The sequence below is a fragment of the Acinonyx jubatus genome, chromosome B2, assembly GCF_027475565.1.
Source record: "Acinonyx jubatus isolate Ajub_Pintada_27869175 chromosome B2, VMU_Ajub_asm_v1.0, whole genome shotgun sequence".
Taxonomy (NCBI): Eukaryota; Metazoa; Chordata; class Mammalia; order Carnivora; family Felidae; genus Acinonyx; species Acinonyx jubatus.
Window position 1 is genome coordinate 16,749,645 of NC_069385.1, and position 19,472 is coordinate 16,769,116.

General features: G+C 46.4%; 3 protein-coding genes across 3 annotated transcripts in view; 2 read left to right on the forward strand and 1 right to left on the reverse strand.

Moving 5' to 3' along the window:
- The window catches only part of PPP1R14C (protein phosphatase 1 regulatory inhibitor subunit 14C), an 88,115-nt gene that overhangs the window by 45,603 nt on the left and 23,040 nt on the right, over window positions 1-19,472 (reverse strand). The gene's annotated exons all lie outside the window — the stretch shown is intronic.
- Window positions 6,227-6,535, forward strand: LOC128315476 (small nuclear ribonucleoprotein G-like). The gene has a single exon (XM_053222110.1). It carries the CDS (start codon window positions 6,230-6,232, stop codon window positions 6,476-6,478), a length of 249 nt encoding a protein of 82 aa, XP_053078085.1. The 5' UTR covers window positions 6,227-6,229; the 3' UTR covers window positions 6,479-6,535.
- LOC106976249 (voltage-dependent anion-selective channel protein 3-like) lies at window positions 8,672-9,559 on the forward strand. The gene has a single exon (XM_053222109.1). The coding sequence runs from the start codon at window positions 8,746-8,748 to the stop codon at window positions 9,523-9,525; it is 780 nt and encodes a 259-aa protein (XP_053078084.1). The 5' UTR covers window positions 8,672-8,745; the 3' UTR covers window positions 9,526-9,559.

The following is a 19,472-nucleotide window of genomic DNA, read 5'->3' on the forward strand; positions in this document are numbered from 1 at the left end:
AGGCCTTGGCGGTACTCTTATTTAGAAAGCGGAGGTCTACCAGAACTATAGTTCTCGGTCTCTATAGCCCAGAATAGGAGAATCCCATTTCTCCACTCACGGAGCCAGGTTCTGCAGCCCAGACAGGGACCAAGCTGAAGCACCTCACATCTCCTGTACTCCGTAATCAGCGCGTGTCAGGAGATGAGGAGATGAGGTGAAGGTCATTCGGGCTGACCACTGCCCATGACCAGATGCTGCATTAGTACCTGGATGTCCTGTCCTCTGGCCTCGCACAACCCTGCAGTCACTGGCACATTCAATGTCATCATGATCACTAGCACATTAAAGCCCATCAAGATGTGTATCTGTTGGCCTTGGCTAGCGCACAAAGAGCTCCTTGAGGGTGGGGACGGTGTTTTGTTTATTTTTGTGACCTCCACACACAGCAGGCTATCCAGACCACAGACATGCACAGTGAATTTTTATTAAGCGAATAAACCAAAACTCTCACCAAAACAAAATGCGTAGGCCTACTGCCACCATTAGGCACCTTTTTCTAGAATACTGAGGTTAAGAACAAGAGGGACTCCTACAATTGCATGAATACTTAATTTCCTCTTGAAATTGACCCAGAATTGGAGACAAGATGGTTGTGCAGGGCTATCTGTAAGAAGGGCTATAAACAGCAACTGCCCGAGGTGTGGAAGCAAAGAAAACGCACACGGAAAGCAGACGTAAATTCCTCTTATAACTCTTGCCGTCATCGATCAAGAGACAGTGAGACAGAGTCTCTTGGATCAATTATTATATTTATGAACTGGCTCAATCTCACCTTTAAATTGCTTGTCAATAATCGTATTCAACGTGCGTGAGTACTTAAACAAGCACACTTGCCCCTTTACGCAGTGAGATGCCGGGGAACAGCAAATTTCTACCACCGAGCAATTTGTTTATTTTATTTTTTTTTACTAAAGTGAGGTCGACATACAATATTATGTTGTTTCTGGTGTACAACACAGTGACTCCACATTTATATACGTTACAAAGTGATCACCATGGTAAGTGCAGCTATCATTTGTCACCATACAAAGTTGTTACTTATTACTGACTATATTCCTATATGCCATACATTGTATCCCTACACCTTAGGTATTTATTTTATAACGGGAAGTCTGTACCTTCTATTCCCCTTCTTTTTGCCCATCTCCCCCTCACCTCACCCTCCACCGAGCTCTGGCAACCACTGCATTGTTCTCTGTATCTATGAGTCCGTTTTTGTTTTTCATTACTGTTCATTTGTTTTGTTTTTGGTATCGGTCTTTCTCTGGCTTAATTCACTTAGCACGATACCCTCTGGGTCGATGGCAAATGGCAAGATTTCATTCTGGTTCGTGGCTGGGTAATATTCCATTATGGATATAGATACAGATATTGATATAGATACATAGATACAGATTTATAAATACACACACACACACACATACATACATACCACATCGTCTTTATCCATTGATCTGTCAATGGGCACTTAGGTTGCTTCCATATATTGGCTACTGTAAATAATGCTACAATAAGCACAGCAGTCTGAGGGCTAATCCCTGAGCCCTCCAATGGGTAGAAATAAGATGTGGGAGAGCCAGCAAAGGGAATGGGAAGAGTTTGGTGCCTGGGAAGCCAGGAGAACATGACTTAAGGAGGAGGGAACGATCAACTGCGTTGAACCCTAGAAGTAGGACAACGACTGAGACTGGGCCACTGGATTGAGCAACACGGGAGTCACGGTTACCTAACAAAGCATCTTTGGAGCAGTGCTGGGGCGGAAACCCAGAGTCCGTTCAAGACACAAAGGGAGACTGGGGCTGGATTTGGTGTTCAGGAATGCGGCCGTCCCACCCACCACCTGCAGTTTCAAATACCTGTGTTCCACCGCAGTCTGGAAGCAGATGAGTCTCTGAGCCAGCAGCAGCAGGTCAACAGCAACCTAACACCATTTCACAATGCTTACGTCGTTCCCTTTGTTTCATCTCGTCACACGGGCGTGTTATCATCTCACCCCATCGCCAGAAGAAGGGAGAGCGCAGTACAATAAGATACCGTGAGAGAAAGCGACCACCTTCACAGACTTTTTATTCCAGCGTGTTGTTACAACTGTCCTATTGCATTGTGAGTTGTTGTGGTTGACCCGTTACTATGTCTAATTTGTAAATTAAACTGTATCGCAGGCATGTGTGTATAGGAAAAAAAGTAGTACCTACAGGGTTTGGAACGACATACAACTCCAGGCATCCACTAGACGTGTCGGGATGTATCCCCTGCAGAAGGGGGGTAGGCACTGTAGAGGAAACGTTTTCAAGGAGTTTTGAAGAAAGGGAAAGGGCTGTAACTAGAGGGGGAAGAGGGGTCAAGAAAGGATTTCAGATTGTTTTTAAGGATGAAGAAATAATAGCACATTTATACTCTGATGGGGATGTATAATGCAGGAAAGTGAGGAGGAATCACCAGAATGATATCCCTGAGTAGGCAAGAGGGTAGAGTCCACTGCATCAGGGACGGTCCCTTTCTTGGGCCGCAGCCAGCTTGTCTGTCACACTAGATGAGTGATGTGTGTGGGCACAGGTGCTTCTGGGGCAGGGGGGTGGGGGTGCGGGGCACTGGGAGCCCATGGAAGTTCCCTCCAATTGTCTCCATTTTCTCGGTGAGAAACCAGAAAGGAAGGTCATCAGCTGAGGTGAGGCCAGTGGAGAAGGTGTGGGGGAATGTATTTGCCATCTAGGAGAATGGCAGAGCGGACAGACGGGACAGCCGTCGTGCACGTGCTGGGCCTGCCTGTCATTGGTCGTCATGAGTTTACAGCGCGTCCAGGCAGAGTGGTAAGAACGGACGAGGGAATGAATAAATCTCTCAGAAGAGATCAACAGACCAGAAGCCACACAAAAGAAAGTTCGGCTAGCTCTCTCTTTTCCTCCACAACAAACGACAGCAATGCTGGAGACGTGTAGCTGGACACTGAAAGCAGGCTCCTTTCCGCTGGGCCCCAGGCACCACCTTGCCCATGGTTATCGCCCCACTAAATAGTTGCTCTCAAGGGAATATTCAAATCCAACATCATTCTTACCTTTGAGCAGTAAGAGTATGTCAAGAACACAGACATTAAGCCAAGCAGCCCAGAGTTTTGGTCCCAGCTCTGCCAATCACTAGCTGTGTGAGCTCAACCTCTCTGTACCTCGATTTCCTCATCCGTAAAATGGGAAAAAATAATAATAGAACTTTCCTCACTGGGCTGTCCTAAGGATTCAATAGCATGTCCTTTGCCTAACACAGTGTCTGCCTTATGGTCAGCGCTTCACCAACAAAAGCTACTGTAAGTCTGAGGAAGTCAACAACAGACCCAGGCCAGCGAAAAGATTAGTCATGATCCAAATTCCTTATCATACCTGAGTGATGCCTTTGTTTTCAGAGCTTAAAATGTAAGTGTTATTGTGCAGTTGTTAATGGTTACTGGCCTCTGTCCAGAAGATTGCTTCTGTAACCACCTGATCTACACCCTCTAAGAATCAGTAAATCAGTTCCAGAGCAGGGACTATTATGTCCATTGATTAACAATAAAAAGACAAAGTCTTGAACCATGAATCTCCAATGAAAGAGTGACTTCGAGCCAATGTGTTTATTTTCTTTAAGACACCTGTCTAAAACACAAATTATCACAGAGTACAGTCCTAGGTCTGGGCAAGAAGTACAAATTCGAGTAAGACATTCCTCTTTTCTTCAAGATAATAGTAGTTAATATTTATTAGTACCACGGTACCAGGCACGATGCCAATAACTTTTATAACCAAGAATTTAATAGGGACGCCTGGGTGGTTCAGTTGCTTAACCAACTCTTGACTTCAGCTCAGGTCATGATCTAACAGTTTGTGAGATCAGGCCCTGCATCGGGTGCAAAGCCTGCTAGGGATTCTCTCTCTCTCTCTCTCTCTCTCTCTCTCTCTCTCTCTGCCCCTCCCCTGCTTGTGCACTCTTTCTCTCTCTCAAAAATAAATAAATAAACTTAAAAAGAGTTTAATTACTTCTCATCTCAACCCTCGTAGCAGGTGCCATTATTACAACTGAGGAAATGAAGACTTCAAGAGGTCATAGGCCTTGTCCTGGGTCGGGCAGCTTGACCTGACAGTGGTTTGAACCAAAACCGTCTTTCTTCCCTCTTGAACCTGCAAGTGAAATGGGCAACCAAGGTCTGGCTAAGAGCCTGGAAGGCCTTGCTGAACAGTGACCCTCTTGGCCTTCTGCTTCCTGCAGCTTTTTCCTGCAGGTGCTCCGTGTGGAGGAGAGTCAGGGATTACAACGCAGAACAGATCTATCTGTGTGATTCAATTCAGTGAACTAGGATGAGGTGAGGTGGCAGCCGTTAGATTCAGTATAGCATCAGCCACAATTAAGATTTCAAGCTGTGGTTGTTGATGTTACGGTGTCCGTGGCTTTCAAACTCTATCCAGAGGCATGCTGGAAAATAAAACCTTCCATATTGGTCTGAAGGAAGGTTTTATAGGTTCCAAATGAGAGTAGCCTAGAATGTGGAGTCAGAAAACGTCCCCACGGAAAGGGAAGCTAAAACAATCAATATCGACACGATGAGCTCAGCCATCACCAGAAATCCCTCCAACATAAAAGATGTTTTGATAATATATTGCAGATGAGACTTGGGCAAGGAGACTAGAACTGTTGCCAAATTCAATCAGGGACACCCAGGTGTCTTCCTTATCCAATCAAGAGACCAGAGTCCCCCTCAAATTCAATAACAGTGACCGTGAAAAATGGCATGAGGATGTCAATTAAGTCATCAAAGAACACTGCAAATCTTCTCTATTGCATTATGACCACTATCTGAGTGGGCACTGTGTCAACGGAAAGAAATCCAGGGGGGTGGGGAGTGAACACAAAACATTTTAAATGCGCCATTCTTCACCAGGCCCTTTTGAGGAAAAGGGACTGCACGGACCCTCGAGGACCGATTTCGGTTACATCCAGAAAAACTAACTCCAAGGAATAGGAATTTAGCAAGGAAATAAAGGGTAACTGAAACGTCGCGGAAGAAGGTAGCTCCTTTTGTTCTGTTCACCGCCCATCAGGCTTCTGATCTCCGTTCTTGGTTCCCAGGTGCACCGCCTACCAGGACAGCAGGCTCTGAGCAAATGTGCCTTCCCGTGAGACGTCGCACCCATCCACAGGCAATCCCGTCAATCCCACCTTCAAAGGGCGCTGTATCTGCCCACCCCACCCCCATCCCCACCCCCACCACCTTGGCCCAGGCCATGTGGCTCCCTCCTGCCATGTCACTCTCTCTTGACCTTTAACACTGCCGGCGTGGCCCACACAGCAGCCACATGGGTCTTCTCAAAATCCCAATCTGCCTTCAATCGTTTAGGAACAAGACTCATAGTTTCAGAAATGGTATAAACATTTGTCTGACCATCTGATTAAGCTCTCAACGAAAGAAGATTCAAAAAAACCAGATCATCTCACCATAAAACCGGCAAAACCAGAAGTAGACTCATCTGTTCGAAATCAGAAACCCTTGGGGCGCCTGGGTGGCGCAGTCGGTTAAGCGACTTCAGCCAGGTCACGATCTCGCGGTCCGTGGGTTCGAGCCCCGCGCCGGGCTCTGGGCGGATGGCTCGGAGCCTGGAGCCTGTTTCCGATTCTGTGTCTGCCTCTCTCTCTGCCCCTCCCCCGTTCATGCTCTGTCTCTCTCTGTCCCAAAAATAAATAAACGTTGAAAAAAAAAATTAAAAAAAAAAAAATCAGAAACCCTTAGCGCTTTAAATCCACACACACAAAGTTAAATGTTGACAGGACAACAAATTGTAGCAACCACCTCAGGAAATAAATAAATCCTGACAATAAATAGATCTCTCCACTGTGACTGGATCTACGATAGAGTATAATATTCTACTTCAGGTTTTCCACATTGCTGAATTTTCTGTGTAGGTAAAAAAAAAATACTGGAAATGATCAGATTTAAACGTGGTTATCCAGTATGAAATAGGACTTGCGGTTTAAAACAGAAACACTACAGAGAGTAATTAGTTGTGGCAATGTAAATCATACCAAAAAGTAAGGCATGTAGAAAAGAACGAACAAATTGAGCACAAGTTAAATTTAAAAATCCAAGGCATTTTGTTTTGAGGCATCTTTGAGCTCGCCGAGTAGACACTAGAAGCAAAACTCCCCTCCTGGGATGGAAAAATTTATGGGCAAGAAGTTACGGTCACAATTAAATGGTGGCGGACAAGGCCAAGGGGGATTTGGTCCCTTTATGAGTCTTTTGATGGATGAACGCATGGGGACAGCAACCAGTAGGCAACAGAACAATGTGGGAAGGGTGATAAAGAGAGGAAAGAGCATCGCCATGACAGAAGCGTTGGCTAGAGCAGAGACAATGGCTGGGTTCACCAGAGAGAGTGCTCCCTTCCACAGCACCTGTTTTATTATCATATAAAAATCAGCTTGTGTGCATTTTCCTATTGAACTTCTTTGTGAAATAAACTTTTATAACAGTAAAAAAAAAATAAAATAAAATTCAAACCTGACCACCGCAATTCCTCTGCTTCAATGGCTTCCAACTAATCTCAAAATTCTGACTCCCCGACTTGGCCCACTAAGTGCTCACAGTAGGACCCCTCCGTGGCTCCAGCCCCTGCGGCCACAGGGCCTGTAACCATCTCCTGGACCACATCCTCCTCTTTACCTCAGGCTAGCTGATTTCTCAGCCTTCCAGAATCTTCTGGAGGAGCCCCCCACCCAAACCTGCTATCTCCTCCTCTCATTCTCAGGCACAACACTCCCCTTTACTTCTCCTTCTCTCAAGCTGCCATCCTTTTGTTTATGAGTGACTCTGCCATATAACCAGGGAACCCCAGCTCCTAGCTCAGTGCTGAGCCCAGAAGGGCTAGTCCCCAGAGGCTTATTTAGGCTTCCCACAAAGATTATCAAAACAGGAGCTTATCCGCACAATGACAGTCCACATATGAGCCAAGATTAAAGGCCCCATAAACCCTGAACACATGAAGGGTCTCAATAGAACAACTGATTAACTGAGGGGCTTTTCGTGTAAATCACTCCCCCTTGGAAACCCAGCTCTAGATTATCTGGGACATTTTCTCTTCAGACAGATGGTTATTTCCTTCAAAGTGGATGAGGAAATTGTTCCTGAGAGCTTTGGAAGATCGTCATGAAGGAAAACTCCAGTTGTTAAGCTCCCTGGGATTAATGCCTTTTGTCCCTAACTAAATAAAATAATTATATTAACTGAGGATGGAGGGCGGCATGGAACAACCCTTTCAGAGAGTGACAGTAACAATCAGGCAGCACTCCCTTTATCTGCAAAATCTCACAAGTGTTCTCGTGGTTCCTTCCAGGTCCCAGGTAGGTCTGTGCTGTGCTGCTCCCTCAAAAGCAAGACGTGGAGTGAGGCTTGCTGTGCCAGTGGGCTAGGAGGCGGATGTGAGGTGTGCCCTTTCTGGTGGAAGCTTTAGGAACCCACGGGTGCCTCCCAGGGCCCTCGCCCTGCCCTGCTGGTTATAGAAGCATGTTTCTAGGCAGAGCCTCATGGGTCTGGGTCCCTGAGTGACAGTAAAGAGCAGAACCCCCCATCAGTTAACACTGGATACATAGCATTAGTGGGAAATAAGACATTATTTTTAGCCACTGAAATTTTTGATCGCTCCTGACCGCGACGTAATCCAGCCATTCTGGACTGACACCGTGAGCTGACCTGTCACTGGCAGCTGGAATTGTAAATGGTCGTTAGGCTCCTATCACAGACAGGAGGCTACAGGCCCTCAGACGGTGGAGGCTGGAGCCCCACACCCATGAGGAGGTGAGGCCAGACTCTCAGCATCTTCCAACCAAAAGTTACTCATGGATATGCATTATTTGTCAGACACTGAGCTAAATGCTAGGGATACGGCAGACTGTTGCTAGAAAATTCCTATGGACGCCGTGAGGAAGGGCCCCCTGGCAAGCTGAACAAAGTCAGGAAAGCAGCGAGGTAGCCTGCAAGGCAGAGAGTAAAGGAGAGATGGCCTGGGCCTCAGGAGGAGCAGCTCTGCATGTGGACAGGACAGTACGGGTGACTCAGCGATCAGACCGACTCCTGCAGGCACTCTCCCAAGTGCTTCCTGTGCGGTCACACCCTGTGTCCTCACAGCGCCCTAAAAGACAGGCCACACCATTGCTGTCATTTCATAAGCAAGGAAAGTGGCAGGAAATTGGAAGGAAGGAAGGAAGGAAGGAAGGAAGGAAGGAAGGAAGGAAGGAAGGAAGGAAGGAAGGAAGGAAGGAAAAGAAAGAAAGAAAGAAAGAAAGAAAGAAAGAAAGAAAGAAAGAAAGAAAGAAAAGAAGGAAGGAAGGAAAAAAAGAGAGAGACAGAGAGAAAGGGGAAAGAAGTTAACTAGCACCCCAGCTAAACTGAAAGGCAGGAAAGTTAAGAACACACACATTAGAGGGGTGCCTGGGTGTCTCAGTCAGTTAAGCATCCGACTTTGGCTCAGGTCATGATGTCATGGTTCCTGAAACCATGGTTCGAGCCCTTTGTCGGGCTCTGTGCTGACAGCTCAGAACCTAGAGTCTGCTTCGGATTCTGTGTCTCCCTCTCTCTCTGCCCCTCCCCACTCATGCTCTTTCTCTCTCTCTCTCTCTCTCTCCAAAATAAATAAACATGAAAACAACTTTTTAAAAAAAGAACACATACGTTAGAAATTAGGAATGGTAGAGTGTTGCCTTGGCGGAGTGGAGACCAGCCCTCTGGTTGGAGGTATATGTAACACACCGACTTACTGTGACCTACGGAAGGCTGCCAAAGATGACTTCAACAAAGGCTACGGATTTGGCTCGGTCAAAGTACGTCTGAGAACTAAGTCATGTAGGGGAGTGGAATTTTCTACTTCTGGTCATGCTTACACTGACACAGAGAAAGCGGCAGGCAACCTAGAGACCAAGTATAAGGTCTGTAGCTACGGACTTGCCTTCACCCAGAAATGGAACATAGACGATACTCTTGGAACAGAAATCGCTTCACAGAGTAAGTTGGCTGAAGGGTCGAAACATACTCTCGATACCGTATTTGCACCGAACCCAGGAAAGAAGAGTGGGAAATTGAAGGCCTCCTACAAATGGGATTGTTTCAGTCTCGGCAGTAATGTTGATGCAGATTTTTCTGGACCGACCATCTTTGGCTTTGGAGGTTGGCTTGCTGGCTCTCAGACGAGTTTTGACACAGCCAGATCCAAACTGCCACAGAATGGTGTCGCCCTGGGTTACACAGCTGCCGACTTCCAGCTGCACATGCATGTGAGTGATGGCCCTGAATTTGGAGAGTCTGTCTACCAGGAGGTTAATGGGAAGATTGGAACATCAATAAACGTTGCTTGGATGGCTGGCAGTAACAATATCCAGGCTGTAGAACTTCTCTATCTGCTACAGGAAATAAGACGAGCCCGACCGGACTGGGTTATACTCAGACCCTTGGACCAGGAGTCAAACTGACCCTACCAGCTTTCACGGACAGAAAGAACGTCAATGCAGGAGGCCACGAGGTTGGGCTGGGATTTGAACGAGAAGCCTAATGTGGTTTTGAGGAAAGCATCTGATGTGTCCTTGGAGGTGAAGAGAACCCACTATGTTTTGGCCTTAAAATTCTTCCGTGAAATTTCAAAAGTGTGAACTTCTCATTCTTCCAAAGAATTGCAATCCTCCCCACACTGAAGTGTAAAGATCGCAAGTGCGTTGTAAGGAAGGAACTTGAAGGCGTGCCCGAAGGTTGTCATACTTGTGCTGCGTTGCAGGTGATTTCCACTGTGTTATTTTATTTTATTTATTTTATTTTTATTTCTATTTGAATTTTTTTAATGTTTATTTATTTTTGAGAGACAGAGCACGAGCTGGGGAGGGGCAGAGAGCGAGGGAGACACAGAATCCGAAGCAGGCTCCAGGCTCCGAGCTGTCAGCCCAGAGCGTGACCTGGGGCTCAAACTCACGAACCGCGAGATCATGACCTGAGCCAAAGCCAGATGTTTAATGAACTGAGCCACCCAGGTGCCTCTACTCAGTGTTATTTTAAATGTGCTCATCAGGGAAACTGTGGTGACTGTTACAAAGGAAATGACCTGAGCCTCCAGCTTGTACATCACAGCCTACCTGCCCCACACCACTTTTTCATGACCTTTGGATATACTGGTCTCTGTGCTGTGGGAGAATCTTTGGTCTTCCGTCAGAGTAAAATAAAATAAACCCATCACATTTGGAACATAATCCATCATCTGACTTGCTAGGGATGGTTTTCTTTCTTTTTTTTTAGCATTTTTTTGTATTTTAGAAAGAGAGAGTGCGAGAAGGGGAGAGGGGCAGAAGGAGAAAGAGAAAGAGGGAGAAAGAGAAGAGAATCTTAAGCAGGCTCCATGCTCAACATGAAGCCCGACACAGGGCTCGATCCCACAACCCTAGGATCATGACCTGAGCTGAAATCAAGAGTCGGACACTCAACTGACTGAGCCACCCAGGCATCCCTGGGAATTTGGAATTAAAAAGGGGGAAGGAAGGCCTGCAGCAAAATGTGACGGCCGACACCCAGCCATGGGTGGTACCATCAGCTAATGGAAGTTGCTGGGTGCCCAGCCAAGGGATCAAAGGTATGAAAGGGGAATCAGCCGTTCCCACCTCTGGTAGATGAGTCAAGACCGTCACTCCTTGACCACGGGTCTCTCTGCTGGCCCATGTGTGCCCAGCTTTGGTTTGCTCAAAGACATAAATTCATTCCTCTGTTTAACTCCTTCACAAATCCTCTGGGACACCTGCCATGTGCACCTGTGTGCTCTGAGATACAATAATGAATAAACTGGTGTCGTGACTGCCCCAAAGGAGCCTTTCTTTCCAGTGGAAAAAACAGACCCAACATGGGGGTGAGAGCCCCCGGGCAAAACAGGGGTCCCTCATACACATCTTTGGCAGAAAGAAGCCCAACGCTTGTCCCCAAAACGCAAGCTATGGCGAATCACACCCTGTGGTCATAAAGGGAATGAGGTGAGGGAGGAGACAAAGGGGCAGGCATCCATGTTCACCAGAGGGTGACCGGACCTGCCTGTGAGCCAGAGAAGGAGCCAGAGAGTGAGACGGCTCCTCCCTACTCCACAGAAGAGCCACCTCAACCCAAGATCATAACAGGCCAAATGCTGGGCATCACGTGCTGTCTGGGATACCTGTTTCCCAAGTTCGGCATATACAGCTGCACCACTGCACCTGCACGTTAGTTACTGGAGAGCTCAGCTGTGAACTTCTGAGTCCATCTATATCAAAGAAGAAAATTATATTTAACCTGCCCAAGTTAGCTCATCAAATTTTGACAACCAGTCTTCTTCAAAAGCCTGAAGAATCTCTTTGACCTGATCAGAAGGGACCACTTAAAGTTGGCAAGCAAAACCACCCAAAACTTGAGAAATGGGTGAAGAGTCAAAAAGTGAGTATTACACCATAGCACATCTCTTTAGCTTTTTGAGATGCTTAAAGTCAATAAGCTAATAAATGTTCGCGTCAACATGAGATTTTACATAAATCACTGAAACTTTTCTGCTTTACTTACTCATCTAAAGAAACTCCCCAGGTTGATGACTCCAGTAGAAACAAACACAGAGGTTTGTAATGACTCTACCGTGACATTTGGAAGCACTTTTCTGAACATTGAACTTGCCTGAAGTCCTGAGACAAAATACAAAATTTTATTTTCCATTCTATTTCTTTTCTGCCAAGGTAGAGCGATAAAGTTGAATTTATATACCCATTTTCACCAACTCATTTTCCTTTTTATAATTTTAGGGCTAACTGTACTACAGAAAATCCAACCGAAATTTATAACTAACATCAGCCACGGTTGCTTGCTAAGAGTCCAAGAAAACTCATTAAAAAAAAAAATCACTCCCTTTCAAATGCGAAATGTCTAAGTTACCACAGCAATCATGAAAGCTATAATCCACAAACCAGCAGAATATTTATGCTTTAAGTGGGTATTTATAGATTTCTATAATATCGTGCTTACTTGGTGACAGGTTCCACACTGTACAGTTGAAGGTATATGTATAATCGTCTCATTTGCTCATCGCAAGGACCCTGTAACATAGGTACACAGCTGCATAATTCCCATTTCACAGTTGGGCAAATAGAGAGGTTGAATAGCTTGTTCCAAGGTACACAGTGTGGAATTAGTAGAGGCAGATTCAAACCCAGCAGGTCTGGACAGAGAGTATGCACCCTTGACTACCATACTAAAATTGTCCCCTTGCTGACCATAACCTAAAGATCTATACACAGAAACCAATTTGGTGAAAGTGGCTGGATTCAGTCAAATAACAAAGTTAGGTTTTCTTTTTCTTTTCTTTTTTTTTTTTTTTAATGTATATTTATTTTTGAGAGAGAGGGTGTGAGTCAGAGAGGGGCAGAGAGAGAGAGGAGGACCAGGGCTCCAAAGAAGGTTCTGGACTGACAGCACTGAGCTCGATGCAGGGCTCGAACTCACAAACCATGAGATCATGACCTGAGCCAAAGTCTGATACTTAACTGACTGAGCCACCCAGGTGCCCCTTCTTTTCTTTAATATCACTTATTCCCAGGCTATTTGGCTATAAAACCCATTTCAGACTTGGCATTTCCAAAAAACTAATTCACATTCTACCCCCACGTCCTATTTCCCACTTTATCTAGTAACTGCTATGGAAGAAGAAGGAAGAGGAGGAGGGGGGGAGGAGGAGGAGGGGGAGGATGAAGAGGAGAAGAAAGGGTAAACATATTGCAAACCATTTACTGCACAAAGTAATTTTACTTCAAGTCTCAAATTAGAGAAGCAATGAAAAAGAAAACCTGTCATAGCTCCAAATCAAAAATAAATCAAGTCACATTAATGAAAGACGGTAACAAAAATACACTCAAAGCATGTTCTGTTTGTCGGGAAGATGGTTCACACAGACTCCAAGCAGCCCCCAGTGGCTCAGCACTCCAGCGTGCTACAATTAAGGCGAAGGACAAAGCATCTTATTATATCTAGAAACCAGACAGCTAGGCTCATATGTGACATTTTTCCTAATTAAGGTAAAGGCAAGAAAACCATTACGTGCAAGAAACCACTTTGATACTTGGGAAGGGGGATACCTGGGAAAACAGGAAGTGGGGAAAAAGGGAAGAGCAAAGGTGACAGAAAAGAACAATGCTAATTCACAGCTAAATATTCACGATTTTTTTTTTAATTTTTAAAAATGTTTATCCACTTTTGAAGGAGAGAGAGAGAAAGAGTGCAAGGGGGGAAGGGGCAGAGCGAGAGAGGGAGACACAGAATCCCAAGCAGGCTCCAGGCTCTGAGCTGTCAGCACAGAGCCTGACGCGGGGCTCGAACTCACAAACCGTGAGATCATGACCCGAGCCGAAGTCGGAGGCTTAAGTGACTGAGCCACCCAGGTGCCCCTAAATATTTAAGATTTTTTTTCAAGTTCTGCCATACTATTAAAATGTGTCCTCTCAGGACAACCTGAATCCTGAAGCAGAAAGGAAGAAAAAGGTCCACCTGTGCACCCCTCCCTGAAAAAGCACCCAACAACCGTCGCCAAGGTAGAGATGGGTTCCATGGCAGGCTAGGCAGCACTCGTGAAGAAGCTTTCCTAAAATGCCAGCCTCGCCGGAAGCAGCCAGCCACTTCTTGGCAAACAGATGAAAACAGAGGGAATAAAAATTGCAATTCTGAAGACAGCTACTTGAGTTCCCTTAAAAAACTAGACAAATAGATACAGAGAGAGAACATAGATCACCTCGGTTAATTCTCACAACATCTCATTACCACCAGTTCTACAGATGAAGAAGCCAAAGAACAGAGAGGCTCGGTAACTTCCCCAGGATCACACAGTCAGTAGGTGACTCCAACCCTCGTCTTCCTGACACACCATGCATGGTGTTATTCTTGGGTTTCATCCCACCCACTAAAAAATAACAACAAGGTTGCTTCATTTCACAAATGTAAGAGTCATCATGAATATTTGTATCAGTCTGAAAAGCCGCAAGATTTAACAGGAGACAAATACTTGAGGACTCAGACTCTAACAAAGGGTAAATCTGCAGTTAGTTTCCCTTTAAAAAGACAGGTCCCAGGGGCGCCTGGGTGGCTCAGTCGGTTGACCGGTTGAGCATCCGACTTCGGCTCAGGTCATGATCTCTTGGTCTGTGAGTTCGAGCCCCGCGTCAGGCTCTGTGTTGACAGCTCAGAGCCTGGAGCCTGCTTTGGATTCTGTGTCTCCCTCTCTCTCTGCCCCTCCCCTGCTCACACTCTGTCTGTCTCTCTCAAAATTAAATAAACATTAAAAAATTAAAAAAAAAAATAGGTCCCTGTGGCCACGCCCCCAAGTCTGGGGACTCTCTGCCCCTGGGCAGCCCATGCCCCTCACAGTGGGGATGAAGGCCTGTGTGCAGGCCGTCCCTCCTCCCTGGGTCTCTCTCCAGGCCTCCCCACACTGGCCCTACTCTCGGGACAGGCAGACACCACAGGAGGAAGTGGATTGGGAGGGTATTTTAGGAAGTAGAACAGAGCTTTCAAAAGGACTACACTCATAATAACAGACAGGCTCTAGAAAGCTAACAAGCACAGCTGGCTGACTTTCCCCAGAGAACTTCCTCTGCCTGCAGCGCACACATTTGGAGCCAGTCATCCAAGAAGCACACGGATCTCATTTTTTCTCCTTCTCTGTGAATGAAGAAATTAGTTACCTGTGAGATTTGAAAATCCACATATCAGAGAGTGTGCCTAGATGCCTCCCTATCTCCTCTGGCTGGGTCAAGGGCATTGAGACAAACAAACCGCGGCTAGCGATGTCTTCCTCTCGGATGATCACTTCCAGTCAGTGACACAACCACCGACAGCATGAAGATCCCCTTTAGAATTTCTGACACGGCATTTTGTACCACCACGATAATTTTGAAAGCCAGGTATCATTTTCTCTCTAATGATCCCGCAAATCAGAAGAGGAAACAAAGCAATCAAGGTGATGCGCCCATTTCTGTGCTTAGGTTAGACATATCTCTTTGGTTGAGATATCTCCGGTAGGTCTATAAATCAATCATACTGACTTTACTTAAACTGAAGAAGTGAACTAAAAGGGCTGGTCATGCATATGAGCAGAGTCACAAATCTCTGCCGGCTGTAACTCCCCTTCCTTCCAGGTGTAGCCCAGAGTCTCCAGAGATTCCTGAGCGGGTCCCCCACCCTCTCTGTCATCCCACGTAGGGCTTCCATGGACCCTGTGGCCCCAACACACTCCCCTGCCCACACTTGGCGTTTCCTCCAGCCTCCTACATGAGCTGACTTACCAGGCAGACCATCTGGACCCTTCATCCAGGCCCCCCAACGTGGCTTCCGGGTAGGCCCAAGACAGGTCACGATAAGCCTTTCCAGTGAGAGGCCAGCCCCCGATCACAGGCTGCAGACAGACAAGGAGGGCACAAAGCCTGTGCCCAAAGGCCGCATAGTACCTGCTGGTGTGGTGAGGGGCCATCTTGGGTGCCAGGAGACACACACACAAAGCCCTCTAGGAGATTATGGTCACAGCGCTCAGCCATGGGGGAGAGCATGTTTCCAAGCGAGGTAAAACTTGACTGTACAGAAAACAGGGAAAACACAGACAGCAAAGAGAAGCCCGTCTTCCTGGCTGGAGATGCAGCCTTGGTGGTAACGTCTGTCCCCATCTACTCACTGGGAGAGTCACTGGACAGGCGGGCCGCTGGGGTTCTGAAGCAGGTCCCATTGGCCCAATAAAGTAGCTCTCCCCACCCACTCTCTACCCCCCTCTCCCAGGAAGAGAGGGACGGGAGCACACAGAAAGGAGAAGAGAAGGCATGGTTAGGCGTGAAATCGCTACATCTCCAGAAACGCTCCATTGCCCCTGGGACGCTCCACATATGACCCAGTGTTTACACTCCTTACTGTCAATAGACAGAGTCCAGTCCTCAGTCACACTGGCAGGAATTCGCACTCCTTATCTACCAAGATAGTTCCCTTCCCAATATAAAACTGGCCTCAAGGCGCCATTAAGCGAGACCCATATATAGGCCCAAACAACCATTTCGATTCCCATCTCTTCTCCCCAGATCGCGTCACAGAAACAACAAAAGCGAGTACATCTTAGTTTTTCTGGAACTTGCCAGATGCATCTCTTGAAGCAGAAGCTCATTCCCCTTCTGACCGACACACGGTGTGTGTGTGTTGTGGGGGGGGGGGGGGGGGGTAGGGGAAGGCCTGCATCCTTTCTGCTGAGGGTTAAGACCGGCTTATCGGTGTCCGGAGGGCAAAGTGATGTCAGCAACTTCTACAGCAAAACCACCCCGCAAACAATGTGTGGGGAGCTAGGCCCGACTTTGCAGGCTGGGAGGCCCTTCTATGAAACGAAAGGGTGTGTGTGTGCACGTGAACTAGTTGAAGATGATCGTAAAAAAACTCCACTGGCTCCGAGAGGCCAATCCACGAGTCCACCAAAACACCACAAAAAAAAGAAACAGCTTGCGAGTGACACCAAGAACTCGTCCTTCGAACAAACTAAGAAAGTTGTTACAATTACTGAGCCCAATGACTTTTTTCGGTATTTCCAATAAGACTGCGTAGAAAGAAACAGGATGCTGTTCTTGTTCTCCCGTCATCCCCTTGGACAGACAATCAAGGGGAAAGGTCAGTTTAAACTGAGTGATAAGCCTTGACGCAGGAAACAAGACTTGAGGTAGTTGCAAGTGAACCAGACACAAAGTGTGCCAAGGGTACCCTGCCTTGAGCTTAGTTTTTAGGAGCAGTTCCTGGCTTGGTAACGCACGGAGGCCAGGGGCATCCCCGTAGAGATGACAATTGATCCAGGCTGTCCTGTCCAGCCTGGCCAACAGGGCTGGCTGCAAGCATTCATTGCATGGGCTCCACCCCCAACCCCTATAGCCCCTCACCTAGTGGAGCCCGACAGGGTCCCTCCCGTTCACTGCTATCACGAGAACCCCTTCTCCAGAAAACTAGGTAATCAATCAAAGGATACACCTACAAGAAAAGGAAACATAAATAAATAAAAGAAAGCACAGGCCATGTCGGGCCAGCATTCTAAATACCCACAGCAGAGTTTTTAATTCTTCTTCAGTAGAATAACTTATGACTTAGGTGTGGCAGGTCTGAGGATCCTGTTATCAGGGAATCTTGGCATGTTCAGGACCCAACGTGGCCATCAAGGCCAGCAAACCCAAACATCAGTGAAAAAAATACCACAGGTATGCTTGCGGTTAAACTGCATTTCCCAAAACAGGCCAGGGGTATGATGTCCAGGTTTTATTTTAACCGAGAAAACAGCAGCCTCAAACCTAGCAGAGGGAAAAAAGCCATGTGTTATGGTTACCCAATAACACACGGTTAGATGCTATAAAATGATTAAGCACTAGAACAGGGAAAGCACACAAGGTAAGAGTTCTGGCAATTACCTACCCCCTGTCCTGGGGGGAGCAAATCACCACCCAGAAAATGTCAGAGCGACTTTCTTGCATTTAGAAATGCTCTACACTTGGCAGCTTGCCTTCCTTTGTGCTTTTAATGGGTAAAGTAATATTTTACAAAGGAAATTAGCGAGCGGTCATAAAGAGCAAGGAGTGAAAGACTTATAAAGGTTCACAATGGTAATGAACTCACGTTTTCAAAAAATACACTCAGCGTATCAAAGTTCTATAGCCTTAAGTAAATGACCACTCTGACTTCACAAAAAGAGGAAGGGACTCCCCTGAAGCAGATGCCCGATACCCAGCCTACAGGGGACAAACCTACCCGCTCCACCAACTCGTCTGTGCCGCTCAGTGAGGTATTGGATCTTTCTAAAGATATTTTTAATGTTTATTTATTTTTGAGAGGGAGACAAAGTATGAGCCGAGAGGGGCAGAGACACACAAACACACACACACACACACACACACACACACAAAATCTTAAGCGGACTCCAGGCTCTGAGTTGTCAGCACAGAGCCTGACGCAGGGCTCGAACTCACGAACTGTGAGCCGAAGTCAGACACTTAGTCAACTGAACCACCCAGGCGCCCCTAATGGATCTTTCTATGCCTGGTTTCCACCCTTTTGAAACAACACTGGTGAAAATACCCAGCTCAGAGATTTGTTAAGGGGATGAAGAGTTCATGTGGGAAAGGACGTTGAATAAAGCCCAGAACCTAGTAACCGCTATGTGAGTTACCATTATCATTGCTGATTTGGACTGTTATCACTTGGTCAAGAGTAATCAAGTTCCATAGCAGCTCCAGAGGCAAAGTTTAAGCCATGAATAATATGTTCCAAATAAAATGAGACTCTCTTCACTATTAAGTATCAAACGATGTTCCAGGAAATCATACTTATTTAAAACACATTTATTCAACAAAGACTATCTGCTGGACTTGGAAAGTCCATATCCTCTAGGCGCTTACAGTCAAATTGGGAAGATTAGATGCATGCCCTAAGAAAGCACATCGCAGGCAGCATATGGTAAGTGCCAGCTGAGAGATACTGAATTTATTCTAATTGATTTATAAATACTAAGAAGCACTGGGTAAGCAGATTGGTTACAGCTTAAAATGAAAAAAAAAATCATGGAAATGAGGTTTCAGTTGGGCTTTGGAGGATGAGTAGGCTCCTCACCAAGAAAAAGGAAAGGTTTGGGGAAGGAATATTGGGAATGGCATGAGCAAAACTCATAGGGCCATCTTGAATTTGAGATAAGAGACTAGAGTGCTTAAAAACCTAAGGTCTACAGACTGTCTCAGTCCAAATCCTTATTCACCAAGATACTGGCTGTGTGACCATGGCCAGTTACTTACCCTTTTTGTGCCTCAGTTTCCTAAGCAGCCACCCTCATAGGTACTGTCCAAAAGACTGAATAAGATAAAGCATGAAAGGAAGACACAGATTCTACACATGGAAGGACTCAAGACTGGCCATTGTGTGGTAGGAGGCAGTGTCAAGGAGGCCACCAAAAGACCCGCCTGTCCGAAGGACTCTAGAAGGCTGGAGCTGAACCTGGAAAGTGGTGCAAAGTCATGTTGGAAGGCTAGAAAAGAAGGCGTGGAGAGTGCAGCTGTCATTCAGGGAGAGTTTTGAGCCACCTGATAAGAGTCAGTCTTCTGATGGCTCACCTGGCAGTTCTGGGCAGCTTACAAGGTCAGAGAATCTGGGGACAGGAATCCAATAATATGACAGGGTCCACATGTGGGTAGCAAGGAGCTGGGGCTAAGTTCACGCACTTTCACAAGAATGGAGAAGGGCAGGTATAAGGGACTGGATTAGATGGCTCAGCATCGGTGGGACGTGAGAGAAGTCAAAGACAAACTCCACTAGATGCGATGTGATATCCTGGATTAGGTCCCGCCAGAGAAAAAAGACATTAGTGGGAAAAGACAAAACAAAAAAAAAA

Excerpts from the sequence above, each read along its gene's own strand:
- LOC128315476 (XM_053222110.1), top strand. The coding sequence starts at position 6,230 with ATGGGCAAGAAGTTACGGTCACAATTAAATGGTGGCGGACAAGGCCAA.
- LOC106976249 (XM_053222109.1), top strand. The coding sequence starts at position 8,746 with ATGGTAGAGTGTTGCCTTGGCGGAGTGGAGACCAGCCCTCTGGTTGGA.